At 40.4% G+C, this 17,223-nt stretch overlaps 1 protein-coding gene across 1 annotated transcript in view; it reads right to left on the bottom strand.

The window, feature by feature from the left end:
• The window catches only part of OXSR1 (oxidative stress responsive kinase 1), a 94,608-nt gene that overhangs the window by 12,432 nt on the left and 64,953 nt on the right, over nucleotides 1-17,223 (bottom strand). Inside the window, exons 6-11 of the mRNA XM_080383011.1 lie at nucleotides 12,923-13,032; nucleotides 9,343-9,444; nucleotides 6,578-6,711; nucleotides 4,385-4,433; nucleotides 2,001-2,066; nucleotides 1,635-1,757 (exon numbers count right to left, since the gene is read on the bottom strand). Coding sequence (XP_080239137.1) covers nucleotides 1,635-1,757; nucleotides 2,001-2,066; nucleotides 4,385-4,433; nucleotides 6,578-6,711; nucleotides 9,343-9,444; nucleotides 12,923-13,032 — 584 coding nt within the window. The remainder of the gene's footprint in view (nucleotides 1-1,634; nucleotides 1,758-2,000; nucleotides 2,067-4,384; nucleotides 4,434-6,577; nucleotides 6,712-9,342; nucleotides 9,445-12,922; nucleotides 13,033-17,223) is intronic.

The following is a 17,223-nucleotide window of genomic DNA, read 5'->3' as shown; positions in this document are numbered from 1 at the left end:
GTCTAAGGTGCCATGGTGCCCTTCCTGACCTCCAGAAAGGTACAGGTCTCCCAGAGGTCTGTGGTTTATCTATACTGGTGCTTCCAAAATGGCAGTATACATCTGCATTTAGGTAACTGAACTGAGACCTACTGCTCCAACGTCCATCTTAAAGGTTTCTTGAAGGGGAGACCTAGAAGTAAAGGTCAAGCACAACCCAAATTAGAGCAATCAGAACAGAGAGCACTACAAGGAAATGTGCCAAAGTTTGAAGAAAAAAACCAACATGGCTTGAAAAGGAGCTTGTAAACATGCGTGTCAATCTGCTTTTTTTCTGCATTAAGAGGAAAGAAACAAGTCAGTACTGTTCAAAACACAGTAAACAGCATTAAGTCATAGTACCCTGAGCTTAAGACAAGACAGAACAAGTTCTAAGTAATCTCTGAAACAGAGTTAAGGTTTTTCTACAATATTGCTTCCTAAAATTTGATCACATTTTAAGCTACAAAAGGAATTTAGAAGATTCCTGCTCATAAAGCATCAGGAATTTCAGTAGTAGCCACTTGGTACCAAGTGATCCTCCTTGACTGTGCAATACAAAGCTGGGTACAATCAGGTCTTTAAAAAGTCACAATAGCTGTTGCCATGAAGTATGGAATTACTGGATCAATAGTGGCCTTTAAAAACCCAAGCATTTCAAAGGATGCAAAAATCTCACTTTCAATATTTAAGGGTCCATACAGAACATCAGTAGAAGGAAGACCAATGAAAGAGAAATGTGAAAAGTTAAGTTGTAAAGGGATAAATGCTTCAAACCAATACTGCTTTCCCCCCCCCTTTTCAAATTGAAAAACTTCCCCTAAAAATCCTTTACTGTCTCACCAACTGAATTACAGAATTAAGTGAACTATGCATTTTAATCAAGCTGTAAAAAAAGGGAAATAGGCAAGCCATTACAGTCAAAATCCACGCTGCCAATTACAATAAATTTCTGGACTGTCTTTCCCCAGTAATCTTTTAGTCTTCTATTATGCATTTCCTGTGCTACTGGGAGTTTGTCTGGGCTTGGGAGTTTTTGTGGAGAGAGGGAGGTGGTGTTTTTTGGAGCATTTTCAAGTGCTAGACCAATCACAGGGATGCCAATGCCATAGCATCATCTACTAGGACTAACTGATGTCAGTATAACCAAGGGGACAGAACTAGTCCCTGAGTGTTTCGGGTATCAGCCATAAGGACAGGCCCTATTGATTTCAGCTCCATCCTGGAGAGGCCAGCAGGACAAAACCTCTCCTGACACTTCCATAAGAACATCTCAAACAGTCAGCACCCTTAAAAGCAAAGAGAATATCGTAGCTCAAGTGAATTAGTATGCTGAGCTGGAAGCAGACTGTCTGAATTCGTGTTCCTAATTTGGTTCAGCATCCCTGAATGAGACCAGTTGAGCCCCAGAACGATGACAGAAAGAAACCCAGATCAATACAATTCCGTCAACCTTCAGCCTGCTTTCTCTCTGGTTTGTCTATGAACTTGAGGGGAGGGATAACAACTTACTGTGTATCATACTTAAAATAAGGCCACAGGCTTCCCAGGGATATTTAATGTATCACAGTTAGAAAACAAAACAGAGACAGAGCTACTGGAATTTGAGGACCCACCCTGAGCTGTGAAATTGCTGCTCTGCCTTCCTCACTTTCTTCATCTAGTTCATCGTCACTCCACTCCCAGCCACCATCTTCAGTCTTATGAAGACGTCCACTGGAACCTGGGACTCTCCGGACCTACTCAGCACAAAGAGAGAAAACTTGTAAGTCAAGCAGACAAATTCTATAGTTATCTTTTTTAGGAGACAGAGCACAAGAGCATCTTCAGGTCGCACCACCTGCCGGCATACACGAACACTTTATTGAAATGTCTAGTTCTATCTAGAAAATGCCGTACCACAGTAATTATCGTTAAAAATGTGAACACAAGCATAACAAACTAGTACAACTAACCGCAAGAACACAGGAGGTTTTCAGTACCTTTTTGGATCTTTCAGTGATTGTTGGTGCTCTCTGCAACATCTTCTCTTGTAGAAACTCTTTATTCTGCACAAAAAACCAACACCAAACATTTGCATTGCTGAAAATGCCCTTTGATTCCTTCAGTGTCTCTGATAAGAAACTGTTACGCTATTTCTAACAGAAAGTGTTTTAAATGTTCATCCCCACTCTCCCAAAGATATTAACCACTTTCTTCCTTTGGATGTATATGATGCTTCATCATGGACATATTTGGAGTATATGATGCTTCATCCTAAATACCTTTTCAGTTAACTAGTGCCACCTTCCGCATGCAAAGTGATGTGGAACTAACAACTAAAATTCTACCAGATTTATTGAAGAATGTACTTCAGCATCTGGTACACTGCTGAGACATTTGGCATTCTTCCATTCGCAGACATTATGCCACCTGGATCTAGCTCCTTTGCTTTATCTTACATCTAAATTTATGCCTGTCCTACAGTCAAAGGCAAACCTCAGATGTGAGGCAGGCCAGGACACAGGAACCCCTCTGTGCTGGAGTAACAAGACCAAGGAATTGGGGCAGCAGGATTTCAAGCAGCTGAAAAAACATACAGCACACGATGTTCAGAGAGGAAGTAAATACAGTGATCCCAAGAGATTACGTATTGGGAATCTGCTGTGATGCTTTACTGTATTAAATCTCCTCTTCAGCAAGCTCTGGACCGGCTAACATGTGGGCTCCTGAGCGTACAATTTTCCAACCACTGGCTGCAGAGCCAAACTGCTGGTTGCAGGGGATGCATGCCAGGCAAGCACCCCAGCAAGAGCATGGGATCTGGCTGGGTATTTCACACAGGTGAGGTTGGATAGCCCTGCCATCTCTGCCCACAAACTGCTCCCAGAACTCCCCCATGATGGTTTCTTGCATGCAGGATGGACAGCCTCAAGACATACACTGTCAGCTCCTGGTAAGTGGCTCGCAGCATTATCAAAACATACTTTTACGTAACATACTCTATTTAAATATATAGTTCAATACAGAAGTACAGAAGTTGGATTCTTCCATCCTCAAGTTACAGCTGTCAGTTTGGCAGTGGCTAATGTATGAAAGTCATTTAACACTGAGTGTTAACTGACACACATTTTCGCTTCGGCTGCTGGTTTAAGTATTGCCTCATCTACAGTAATGTTAACTTTCTATCACCACATATGCTAATATGTTACTCTGAAGCAGCTTAATGAAAGCATGAAAGATTTTACACACAATGAAGTAGGTAACATGAACTGGAACTTGCAAAACCAAACAGAGAAAGGTCAGCAATGTGTAAACCATCTTGTTACTTTGGACACCAAGTGTGTATCCAAGTATGCACAGATGCACACCGTTCAGTTACCTAAAATCCCATCATGGACAATGAAAACCTAGTTAATACTGTCAAGAGCCTGGACGTCAATTAAACTTGCCCTAAAGCAAACTCCTACATTTCATAAACTGGATCACTCTAGACTCCCTTGGTTGCACTTATTAAGATTTCTATCAACTTTAACAGGACATTCAGCTCCTGTGCAGATACCTAGATGTGGCCACTTCCATTTAAGCACCTTAACCCAAGAGCTGAAAACTACTTTGATTAATTGGCCATGGTGTTGCGCTATCCTAGGTATCAGGTATCTTTTCAACAGTTTAATCTCTGTTCTGCTATAAAACCCAGTATTTTGATCACAAATGTACCATAAAAAAATAAACAAACAGGAAACATTTCCTCATTCCCATGGAAATAAAATTCTCCCTTGTATTATTTCTGTCTGTCTCCCACAGTAAGACCTTGCACATTGCATATGCACTAATCTCCAGGCAGTAATTACATAAACACTCACTGGCAGTTCACTTCCTAGAAATTCTAGAAAGTTCAAGGCTAGAAATGGGAGTCTCCTACTATTTTTCATCACAGGATCTTCATTGTCCAGAATGCAACACAGGGTGAAATAGTTTTAGGTAACCCTCTGCACAGTGGGCCTCATTCACTGCTTTGCATACAGACTCATTACAGAGTTTACACTAAAATATATGTTACATTTACTGCTACAGAGACCTTTACAGTTGGACAGGCAGCCACAATGGCACCATTACAAGCGAAGAAAAAAAAAAAACCAAAAGCCACTGAAAGACATTTAAATGCTCAAGAATTTCTAGATAATTTGTCTTAATAGCAGCATACACAAGGAGGTACAGGAAAGGAGTTTCAGTCTGTTCGTTCACAATGACCCGTTCAACTCAGCTATGCTGGCCTTAAGTGAAACAGCCCACAACTGCCAATAAAGCTGTTACAACACCTATCATACTTCCGGAAAAGGCCTCTCCACAGCTTCTGCACAAAGTTTAGGAAGTGTTTTCTTACCTTTGCTTTTGTGAAAAATTTGTGTCTTAAGAGTTCTGCTGCCGTCGGTCTGTCAATAAAAACAGATGTAGAAAAGAATTACAAATGCTCCTTTTCAACACAACAGTCATCCAGGTTGCTGCTGCTTGTTGTAACATGGCATCTCGTAAGTGCATCAGCTTCTCCTGCACAATTCCCCCAAAAATCAGTCAATGTATTCCTAATAAATTTTACACCAGAAGTCTTTTAAACACTCAGTGTATCCTGATCAAAGTTTATTCTGTTCAAAAGCAGTGAATAACTGGGAGGCAGGGGGTGGGGGGAGAAGTTGCTCCCATTTTGATACGGAACTTGAGTCTCAGAGATAGTTAGTTTGATAGATCACACAATAATTTGCTCAAAAGTGAAATGAAGGATCATCACCTGCAGCAGGAGTGCAGTACTCACCATGTCCAAGTAACAGCGTTATTTCAGAGATACCTGATTATATGTGCGTAATTAGTTCTATTAAGCACAGGCAGGATGATCAATCTTTGTCTAATAAAAATGATCAAGTACAAACTATTTTTCCCCTTTAAGTATGGCTTTAGGATAAATACGGGGGGGGGAGGGGGAAAAGACATCCCTTGGTCAGTTTAGAAGGAACTTTCTGACAACTCAGATCAACATGAGAAAGTACCAGCTTACAGCATTTCTCACACTGTAAACTGTGCTTAAATAGTAATAGAGTTTAATTATTGCCTTGCAAAGGCCATTCATCACAGGGTTTATTTCACCTCAGACTGTTCTAACAAAAATCATCTACCTTATAGCAAGGGAGCCCCAAAAATAATTAAAAAGCAATCGCACTAAATTCTCCTCTTTGCAAACCCACACAATATGCATGAGCATATCAGATTCTGCTAGTTGCTCTTTATCAGCTGACCTCCTGCTCCCATAGTCGGGATGATGACAAAGCCTGTTAGTGGTGCTTGAGAAGAAAGCAGGCGTATGCCACGATTCAAAGCTATTATGTTTAATTCTGATCAGCACACATTCTAACCTGCAGGGACAGGATACGCTTTAGAACCGATGAAAAACATCCTGCTGGGAAAAAAAACCCTGCTATCAGCATTTATCAAGCACTCCACTGGATTCATTAAGCATTTCAAGTGTAGAGCTTGTTAGAAGAGAGAGATCCCATCTCACAAAGCGTGAGAAGCCTTTGTTCCTGGATCTGTCACAAAAGGGAACTGAAAAATGTCTTTATTATTATTTTATGAAGGGACTTTCCAGAAGTAGTTTGCTTAGTTTGCTTACTGAGGAAAAAAAGAAAACTAACAGCTACAAAAACTGATCTGTGGGAAGGTGTCTCTCTTTACCTTTGTCTTATAAGGAACATTAATTTTAACACATGATGAACATTCCTTCAGTTTCACAAACTGGCAAATACTATGACTGTCCTCCACAGATACAGGTCTGAGCCATCCTATGTGACGGGCTGTGGGTTTTAAACAGTGCCATCGACAGCTGGACCCTCGTGCAGCTTTGAGCAATGACATAACATGCTATCCTAGGAACCACAACATATTCATCACCCCCTTCCTTGGTAGTATCTCTAACACCACTGAGTATTTAAGCTACTGTCACAAGGAAGACTGAAAGTGTCATCAGGTCACTCTAAACAACCTGTATTGACGAAAACGTGTTGGTAAAGTTTACCAGTCGTTTTCCTGAATTTTTCCACACACCCCCAGCCAAATATTACTTACAATTAAGCAAGTCAAAACTACACTGAAAGCCTTCTTTGCACTGGCAAAACGTTAAAAAGTCTATTTATGAAGCTTCACAAGTCAACACATATTGCCCAACATGTGATTTCCAATTTATAAACACAGAACAGTTTTGCCTGGGTACAAAGCTTGAACTGCTGTCACCTGCTGGAGGTGGCAGGGGGGGAGAATGACACTACACACACAGTGGACTGGGATGCACTCTCATTAACCCAAATGGAAGACGTGTGCCCCAGGGCCAGGCACAACGCCAGACATTTATCCACAAAATTAAGGACAGCCAAGAGAATTTGCTGACACACAGCAAGATTGCTGTGTCCTTTGTGACTGAAACACTGGAGGGTAAGACAGTGTACCAGCTTTAAAAAAAAAAATAAGGAATACAGTGAGTTTTGTGGTTTTGTTTCAGGTTTGTTGTGTTGGGGGTGCTACCTGATCTTACCTTTTCTCAGGGTCCTTTTGTAGGCACGATGAAATCATCTTCCTAAATGATTTCCCATACTTCTTCAGCATCTCCTTATCTTGCACACCGGTTTCCAAAGATGGAGGATCATTTTGTAGCGTCAGCATTAAAACCTGAAAGAATTATGTCTATTGGCAATGAGATTTTTCTTGGCCTTTGTTAGAAACAGATCTTGGGAACACTGTATTTTGGACAAGCATTTTCATCAAGCATCTGAGTCAACAAGGACCGTTTCATCACAACAGCTCTCTAACAGTAGCCAGAGCTCAGAGTAAAGTTTTTTTACAATTTAGGTAGTCTCCTCACATTCATCAGAGAGCAAAAACTCACCTACCTTTTCCTCAAAGTGATTATAGGGTCTCTCCTCTTCTCTCCATTTCCCACATTCACTAACTTTGTAGAAAGAATTTTCAAAACCTTTACACCTCTGCAAATTCTGACTGTCAGCCGAGAGGTTCAAGACCCATACAACAGGGTACAGAGAGTTACCTCCGCCTCCTTTCCTTGAGAAGCCAGGCTAATTTATACCCAATCATTTATGCTATTGTTTTCAATCATATCTCCTGGCCCACAGTGCAGCACAAACACAAGGCTGGGATGTGCTTTCAGGCATGCTTGGTGTGATTAAAGGTATAAGCACAGCAGAACTTCTACCAGCCTTCCTCATTTGAGATGAGCAGTTCTGCGAGGCATTTGATTCAAAGGCTCTGTTTAGATCTCCCTGCAGATATTTCTTAGCTAGAAATCAAATTAATGTAAAAGAAAGGCAACAAAAAAAAAAATATGTGAAGGTTCACTTCCATGTACCAATCCAAGAGCAGGTGAAGACATTTCTCACACAAGCACCTATCAAGCCAAACTGATTATTTCCTTCACATCACTCAGATATTCTGAAGGAAAAGGAGAAAATTACTCATTTCCATTTTCACTTGTCACCTACATACAGATGAATATCTATTTTTAGAAAAGGAAGCAGCACATTGCACATTTAAATAGCTTTCAACAGCTATATTGCTTAGGGCAGCAAGAGCCCATCAATCTAGCTGAAATTATACAGTCCATGACAAAATTCCATGCTTTTTTCCTCCACTCTCCTTGGAGGGCCACTTAATGCATGGGTCATTTTGCTGTTTAATAAAATTAATCTGCAATGAAATACAATTACATTCAATAAATAAAAGGCAGAAGTCCTCTTGCAGGCTGCACAACTGGAACTCACACCTCAAAACTGGAAACGCATAATTCCATCTACTATACAACAACACATGATACTAAATAGGTGATCTTTGCACTGAAAGCTACAACCCACGCATTCAAAACACAATAAACAGAAGTACAGCTTACAGAAGCTGCTGCAAAATGCTACCAATAATTACAGCACAGAAGGAAGTATCCATGAAAACAGCACAGCTAAAGCAGCAAAACATTTTCCTGAACTCCTTGCTGCTCTGCTACAATCACTGATATGGTATGAACTTTAATGGCATTTCTAAATCACTCAGCTAAGCAACAGTCCCTGCACAGAGGTGACAAAAATCTTAATATTAATTCTGTTCCACAAGAGTTAAACCAGTCCAGAAGTCCTGGCATTTAAAGCATCACATGGATGTGCTTGTTCTAATGTGTTAGGAGCTACTGGATTCCAGAATGTTATTGTAATTGCAGAGTGGGAGGGGATGCACCCAGGTCCTAAAGAGGTGACACCCAACTTGCATAGCACTCCAACAGTTAAAAGACTCGGAGAAGGAAAGCTTGCCCCATAGTATCCCTAAAATTGAGGGACCTAGCACCCACAGGCCTGTATCTCAGGTAACTAGTCTAATCATAAACTATGAGATTACTAAAAGGGCTCTCCACCCCCTCCTCGACCCGAGGGAGCATGAAACCCAGAAGCAGAAGCAAAGCAGCCTTCAGGAGGGTGTGCCAAAGGGGCTCAAAGTTTTGTGACTGAGACAGAACCCCATCAGATCTCACAAAGGGGCTAAGAAAGAAGATTTCAAAGCTCTGTAAGACAGGATGCTTCAGACCTCAACTGATGGGGTCAACTCTTAAGATGTAGACTCCCTGAAAGAGCAGCATGTTGGAAAGTAGCTCCTGGTTCAAGAGTCAGGCAGTAGGGAAAGTTAGCAAAACTATAAGGGGATGTACAGTTCAATATATTCAAAAAAGATTTTTGAAGTATCAGTGTCTATACAAGAACACTTCCTCCACCTCAGCTTCAATAAAATATTAGCGTTGCTGATACCGCGCCATTTCATACTGATGTGGTACTTTCCACTGGTTCAGTAATTGACAGAACTGCGCTGGCATTAAAGTAAGATTCTTTTGGATTAACTGATAACAGGGCTTCTGAGAGGTATCAAGAAGGATTGTCAGTGTAGGAGAAGGAATGGCTCACCATCCCAGTGTTACTGGATGCCAGATAACTTGTTTGGAACCGCTATTTCTAGTCCTAAAAACATCTGCTGCCTTCAGAGGCTCCGGGACTAAAACACACAGCGTTCCCCTCAAGAATGGTGACCCTGGTGAGACTCATAATCTAAATAAGAACTGCAGTTTCAGACAATGCTGATTAAGTGGCGTATTTTTAAAAAGTGCCTTCAGACAAATCCAAGAACATCGTGATCCACAAGTGCAAGTTGAGAGGACAAACTCTGCAACAAAGCATGCTGGCCAAATTCTTGGAAACTTCCACAGAACACACTGATCCTTTATCTTGCACAAGTATCTGGAGACCTGCTCACCTTCATCGGTGGGTATTTGTGGTAGGGAGCTGCCCCTGTAGCCAGTTCAATAGCAGTGATCCCAAAACTCCAGATGTCTGCCTTGAAATCATATCCTCTGACCTGAAAAATATTCAAGAATGTTAGCATGTGCCTCTTGCTATGCAATACTACAATCCCTTTCTTTAGCCTATTACACAACCTTTCGCCCTTTCCTTCCTCTCCTCTCAAATTTGGAAAGACCAGCACTATAGTGTCAAAGAGATGGAAAGAACACCTTCCCCCTCCTCTCCCCCCAGCTCCTTATACCTTCAAGGAGGTGTTTTAGAAGTCAGCCTGCTGAAGATTATGGTTATGGACTGTGCAGCTAGGACTGCTCTGCCATAAACCTCTCCATGTGTAGAACATAAAGGGGCACTGGGTTAAACCAGGCTCCGACTTCTACACAAAGATACAGAAAGTCATTAGAGCATAATGAAGCTCTCATAGTTAATAGATGGATTGTTATCCCCTGGGGACATACAGACCTCACTACACTTTTAGTCAACCGCTTAATCAATTTGACTGCAAACATGCTTAATCCTGAAACTTCAGTACATACCAGCTCAGTCAAAAGCCCCTCATTCCTGTTTGCAGACTATTATTTCCCTCCACTAATTAACAGTAGCTTCTGCACTTGACATTAAACACAGGCTTGTTCAGAAAAATTTATAGCCTTTACTTCCCCTCATGCACAGGAAAAAATAGTTCATATGCCAAAGCAGTAACTTCCTCGTTGTTATTATTAGGTAATATTTTGGCACTTGCTTTCTCTGCTGCAGGGGAGAGACATTATGTACTAACTTCAAGAGCAGCTACAAAAATCAAAGCATTTTGGCTGCTTAGAATGGTTTGTGTCTCTTCTCACTAGACTATGGAAAAATGAATATTCAACCAGAGCAAAGCTAATAGGGGTATTGTGTTCAGCTAACCTAACAAGCTTTAGAAAGGCACTCATTGTGATGAAGCCAAAAATGTTCCGCAAACTACCCTTAAGATGATCTTGAATTTTGGCAAACAAACAAAAACCACTCTTGTACCATTTTTCATATACTATAATTGAACTCAAATTTATTGTAGTAACAGGAGTTTATATCTTGCACTAATTTCTTCAACTTTGTAAGCATCATTTTCATAAGCCGTAAAGGTCTGAAAGGTTTCTTGAAGTGCCTCAGTTTATGGATGCCACGATTATGAACAGATTAAGTCATTTAACTAAATTAAATGAACTAAATTTAACTAAAAAAGCACAATTTAAAAGGACACAGTGTAAGAAAAAATAAGCTGCAAGGGTGGGGGAGTTTTTCCCCCTCTCACACTATTTTTAGATTTTGAGAATAATTTGGGAGTATTTCTTAGCTTTATCTTTCAGTTAGTCTTGCAGCACATCTATACACTTGTACAACTTCCCATTCCCCATTGGGATTTTAACTGTTTAGTGGGTTTTAAATTGTATCATATAATTCTGCTTTCAAATTAAAGCTATGAAGTTCAAAACAGTCTACAGCAGTTCATCTTGACATCTGTCCAATACATATTAGTCACCACCCTGCCATTAGTTTATATCAGCATCTATTTTTCTCATCAACTTTTGCCATAAATCTGTCAAGTGAACATACATTAAAAGACAATGCCAGGCTATCATGTTTTAACATGCTAAAGGAACTCAATGATGCCGAACCAGATGGAATTAAGTCAATAATATCTACATATCGAAGGCTAATCTACAGCAATCCCTTCATCCTTTTCCCAGGGTTAGATTTAGCGGCTCAGAGTGACACCTGCTGGGAGACAGCAAGATGATACACATGGATAGTGAGAGATTTCACATGCACTTCCAAAGTACCACCTTACCATCTAATATTTGTAACAAGTTATATGTGCACAGCCTTCACGGAAGTACCTGACTCCCTAAAAAACCTCCCTTCTTCAGAAATACATCTGTTGCATGAAGAATCCTCCCTTTGACACTAAAACCTTCACTTCTCCTTTTTAGCACCTTTCTTAAGATCTTTTTTACCCTGTTGTCCTGCAGACTGCAGCAACCCTAACCACGATGAGCCTGGAGAAGCACTATTAGGTCCTGACCAGCCTGCTGTGCCCTGTGCACCCGGACGGGACATAATGGGCAGAAAAGCAAGGGGCAACTCTAATCTGGTTTCCAAAACACTGAATACTCTATTTTTATTTATTTTTAAATCAACATCAAAAATTCCAAAAATAACATGACTGTGAGGCAGTTCAGAAGCAAGTTCACAAGGACAGCTCCTGACTTGGGGAGCACGTCATGTACGGTGTGAGACTTGCACTCTGAAGACATTGCAGGAGTGCTGCAATGCACCAGCCCCTCAGTGCCGCCACAGGGAGCCACTGAAAAGGCCAAACATCAAAAAAGCCTTTCATCAATAGTATATTTAAGCTATCTCAAAATTATCTCAATCCCTCAAGAAGTTTTAGATATAGGAAAAAATGCATTGAAGTTCTACTACTGGTTTAGCTGCATTTCATTTGAGATATATACGTATGCAGGGGTCTTATTCAAGTTCCTCCTAAGCTTCAAAATATTTAATTGTGAACAGCAAAGATAAAAGAAACAAGGTGGGTTTACTAATATAAAACAGTATTTTCCCATGGTTTTCCTAAAAAGATTTTTTTGAAGGAAAAAATGTAAAAACATTTCTAGTTAGTTGTATTTCTGCTTGGCACACCTATCAAAACTCAAACCCTGAGCCCAGCCCTCTGTCAAACTGTTTTTAAGAGGATTAGGGATAATTTTCAGAATGCTTATGGCACTGGACATCAATACAATAGACAGGGCATTTGCAATCACTGTCAGGACTGTGGCATAATTCTGTTTGTGGATCTTGATCAGAAGTGTGCGATGGTATTTTTACATTAAACAAAGTTTCCAGGTGGCCTTCACCAGAAGTCACAGAGTCAAGCTTCTCTAGTTTAGTCTCGAAGTAGTGGAGGACAAAAAGTGACATACCTCCACATGGCAAGAAGTAAATCTCTTAGCTAGCCAAAAGAGCAGAGGAGGAAAGGGGAAAGGCAAGCAATTCTCAGCATTTACAACCTGGATACTCACAAGCCAAGAGAAAACTAAAAACCTGAATCAAGTCAACTGCACATTATTTTACCGTAACAACTCCCCACTCTGACATCTTGTGATTAGCTGCTCCAGATTCTCACATTTGCAAGTGCAGAAGAGCATGTTACCAAGCTGTATATGTGCATATTTACCACATGTGAAACTATTTATATTCTACCTCACATTTACGCAAGAGGGAGGGGCAGGTTAATCTTCTTTATGCAACAGCTGAGCTGTCTCATCTTAGGCAGAGGCCTGAAGAGAAGCAACAGGGCAAAAGCCTCCTGAACACTTAATATGCTCCAGTACAAGCCTGGTTACAATAGGCAAATCAAAGAAAATCCTGTGGTTTTAATTTGGCATCCCGTAAGGCTTTCTTATCACCTTAATTTGAAGTCAATACAACCATTGATGACAACAGGGAACTCCAGGTGCAGATCAGCAAAGAGGACATTAAGAAAAACAATTCACCTGTTCCATAACTTCTGGTGCCATCCAGCAAGGTGTGCCCACAAAAGTTTTCCTGACTTTATTTCTGGTAATGTCACCACCAGTGGCCAGAAACGCACTAACGCCAAAGTCTGAAAAGAAAACAAACAAAAGATTTCATTAAGAACATATCCCAAGCAAACTGAAGGGCTGTCCCCTCTTTCCTCTCATATTCCCAGCCACCTATGAAATACTAAACTATAGAGTTACGCATGAGCAGTGGCCTAATAAACGAGGAATGATCAACAGTTAGCTAAGAGCGCGGGTACATGAACAGTCTGTAGTCCACTATTTAATTACTGGGGATAGCAGAGCTTTCAGTGCTGGCTGGCAGAGAGGAAAATTCCACTTTCCATTACAGTCCACTGGTCACATTACAGCGTGCCTGCACCTCCCCAGCAGACCTGCTACTGTACAAACCTGCCTCCCACAGCCAGTCCTTTATTTCCATTTTATACATACATAACAAGTAATAACTTCAATTAGAATCCTGCTAATATTTGCAGCAACAAAGTTGGGTACATAAAAATTTACTAGGCCTTATAACATTTAACTGTCCTAAGTGCATCCTGCAGACTGGAGCTATCAGCCCCTTATTCTAGAATGTTTTATTACCAGAATAGGCTTTGCTTGGTAATCTTCTATCACTGAGACGTTCAGTGCTTTAACAGGAACTTGGACAGGTTCCCGATGATACAGCAGTGTTACCAAACCGAGCAGCACGTGCCGCTAACCAGCCCAGCCACCCCAGAGGAAGCGTTGCAGGCAGGTGTTCGCACCCTGCACAGCGTCACCCCCACCTGAAGCATCTTTCACAAGCTGAAGGGTGCCCCATGCACTCACTGGTTAATTGTATTATAAAGTAAATCGTTCTTTTACATGAAAACTATGCTTTCAAAGTTAACATTGATGTTTTACACAATTAAGAATGACATGGAAAACAGGATCTGTGAACAGCACCAGTAGCGTGCAGGTATAGCAATGGGACACAGCCTATTGTTCAGAGAAGAGCATTACAAAAGATTTGGCAACCAAGTCATTCAAGAGACGATAGGAGACTTTCCTTGTAGAAAAAATAGTCTCATGAGGAAACTGTAAACACAAAACTGTTTAAGTATTTCTTCCTAATTTGCTCCAAACTACACTGCTTATGTATTGCCAATTTTTAGACCTGAAATGGGTCATACTCTATAATGCTGTTTTATACACACACACCCACACACTCGTTTTTAAACACAGTACTAGCAATCAAAATCTTGAATGCCATTTTTTAAATTGATAACAGGCTTGGAGGATAAGCCTCTGAAATTCAAGAGCTATTTGACATAAAAAAAGAACATTATTGACCACAACTGGTTTGAAAAATCTTGAAACTCAGTTGACATGGTTAACTGTAAACTTACTCAGGAGCCACAGAGTTACTCCATATTCTTTTATGTTATTCCATGGCTTAAAGATGTTATCCTAACTGAGGTATCAACTGCAACAAAAGACCCCTCCTTAAAATTTGCAAGCACTGGCATTCACGTGAGGACAGTCCCAAGCTTCCCTCTGCATCACTCCAGCAGCAGTGCAATGAGCACCTTCTCAGCAGTCTTTCAATATTTGAGAAACACCAGTGAAATCATCACTCAATAAGATGCTGAAAGATTCCAGATCGCTTAGGTTAGAGGCTTCCAAGGACAAGAACTAAAATACTAGACTCGGATAACTGAAAGTTGACATTAAAGAAAGTTGCATAGAAATCACAGGGCTAAAACAAGCACTAGCAAATGCCTATCGTTAGGGTTCATCATCTTCCAGATGCACTTTCCTGTTCCCAGAGGCATCTTGTCTTCCTGCTAACCTTGAAGTTTTAGCATGTCTAGACTGATCACTATCCCCATCAGCACTACAATCTGTATTTTTCTGGAAACCCATGTTCTGCAGTCATTTTGCTCTGAAATCTTCCATGTGTGTATCCACTATCCTTTTTTTTCCTCTGAAAAGTGAATGAGTCCCTAAAAAGTTCAGAGTGAAGTTACTTGCACCTAACCCCTCGTTACAGGAAGTCTCATAAGATCTATTGTTCTAAACACAAAAGCAATTAGAAGTTCTTTTAAATAAGATAATACTAATAGAAACTTGTCCAAGTGCCATCAGCATATTCTTGTGATGTGCTGTATTTGAACTTGCGTATATCTTACCTCAAGTTTCCATGCAGTCATTTTGAGGGTAAAGGAAATGCCATTCAAAGAAAAAGCATTCCAGCCGTAAAAAAAAAAAAAAAAAAGTCCTTTACACAGCACACACAGCATTTACCACATTTCACATCAAACACAGCTTTATAAATTCCAGTTGGAAACTGTGCCCCTACATCTGCCATCTGAGGTCAACAGAAAGCTTAAATGGAATTAAATTTTGTTCTGTTACCTGGCTGATTTATTCAATGTTTTCCCAATCCATTTCCCTGATTTCCAGTGGGTTAAAACAGGCACAACCAGACTGCGCTATTCTGCTGTTAGGAATGACTTTGAAACCATCTTCTCAAATGTCATCTTACTAACTTTATCCAAGTCCCAGCTATGAAGATAAGAAAGTGCCTGCTCTTAGGATTTTATTTTATTGTTTTACTGATATTTCTTAAGTACAAGTTAGGGTTCCATTCTTATTCCTGAGCAGCCGGCACAATCTGCACCTCATTCCCTCTGCCACTGTTAACTACCATCAGAAGGGCTAAACCAGAACTAGGTTATTGCAAATGAATTTAACTAAAAAACAGGGAAGTCATGAAATTCAAGAGGTATGATAGCTCAGAAGTGGTTTGCACTTTTATTTGGCAGCTTGCACTTTATATTGGCTCACTATAGTGATAGCTAGAGAGGACTGTGTCACCAGAAACAGGAAGGAATTGGGAATGTTTGGACCCGACTTGCAACACCAGTAACCACCACTGCTGGGAATCCAAGGACTGTCAGATATTCTAAAGGAGCTCCAAAATTGCAGACTTCCAGAAGTCTGCTAGCTAGCAAATAAAAGTCTCCAGAATGTCTGGATGTAAATGGTAGGATTTTCTTTTTTAATCATTTTTCTGAAACAATGTAGAAAAGATTCATCTGCTGGACCTGTTACAGTGATATAAACCAAAGACTTCTTAAAAAAAAAAAACAAAACCAAAAAAAACAACAAAAAAAATGTATGTATATCCAGACTCTCACATCACAACAAAACCAGTCCAGAATAGAAAAGACAATTCTGCTGATGCAGGCTCTGCAGCAAATAAAGCCAATTCTGTCTTTTTCAGTAGAAACATTGTGTGTTGCAAACCACATACCCTACAAAACACTCTACAGTGGCAAGGACGTTGCAGGCTAGTGTTGAAAAAGCATGGTATTAGGCAACAGTTGCCACTATTACAGTATCCAAGTTGTCAAACTCAAACTATTCTGGCCACTCAGGAAATGCAAACACTGAAAGGAAAATTGCCTCTTACTATTCTGTGTTGCAGAAACAAAGACCCAGTCTGAACAACTCACCAGCACAAGAATGCTGTGGCAGGACCACATCACAACAGGCACCATTGCTGCTGCGTACCTCTGGAAGATACATTTCTACCGTATGGTAAGTTAGATTGTCTTATCCAAATCAAGACGACAGAGGTTAAAAATCATCTCCCCTTGGCCATCTCATATTGTAACATCACATTAACCCCAAAAAGCCTAAGTACCTGCTACTACAAGGTAAGTACAAAGGAAAGAAGGCTGTACACTAACTAGGAGAGAGGACCAAAGCCTACTGACATCAGAAAGGTTCCTTTTGTGGGTTTGGATCAGATCCTAAAGCAGAACGCAACTTCTGTGGGAGAAGAACAACAGAATAAACCACTCTCGACTTCAAATCACTTTGAGTTAATTTTAAACTTGAGTAGCTGAGATATTATCCCTCCTCAAGCAAAAATAAAAGTATTTCAGAAGACAGCACTAAGTTTTCTTCCACTGGTCACCTTCCTTTTTGTTCAGTTATTCACCGTCAGAAAATATCTGCAGTTGTATTTCGTGTTTTTCTGCAAAGCTTACAGTTTTTAGAGTACTGAAGATGAATAAAGCCTGGCAAGAAGAGGAGGAAGGCAGTGGTAAATCGCAATTTTGTACTGAGAATGCAGTGGGTGGTAAGACACCAGAGAAAAAGAAGATTGGTGATGAACAAGAATCAAAAAATTCTTTCCTTTTAAAGATTATATGGTTATACAGTGGTACTGGACCTACAAATACACACTTGTTCTCCCAAATTCTCATTTGGAAAGG

Source organism: Falco punctatus, assembly GCF_963210335.1.
Source record: "Falco punctatus genome assembly, chromosome: 4".
Taxonomy (NCBI): domain Eukaryota; kingdom Metazoa; phylum Chordata; class Aves; order Falconiformes; family Falconidae; genus Falco; species Falco punctatus.
The sequence above is the reverse complement of the archived record's forward strand: the minus strand, read 5'-3'. Positions and strand labels throughout refer to the sequence as shown.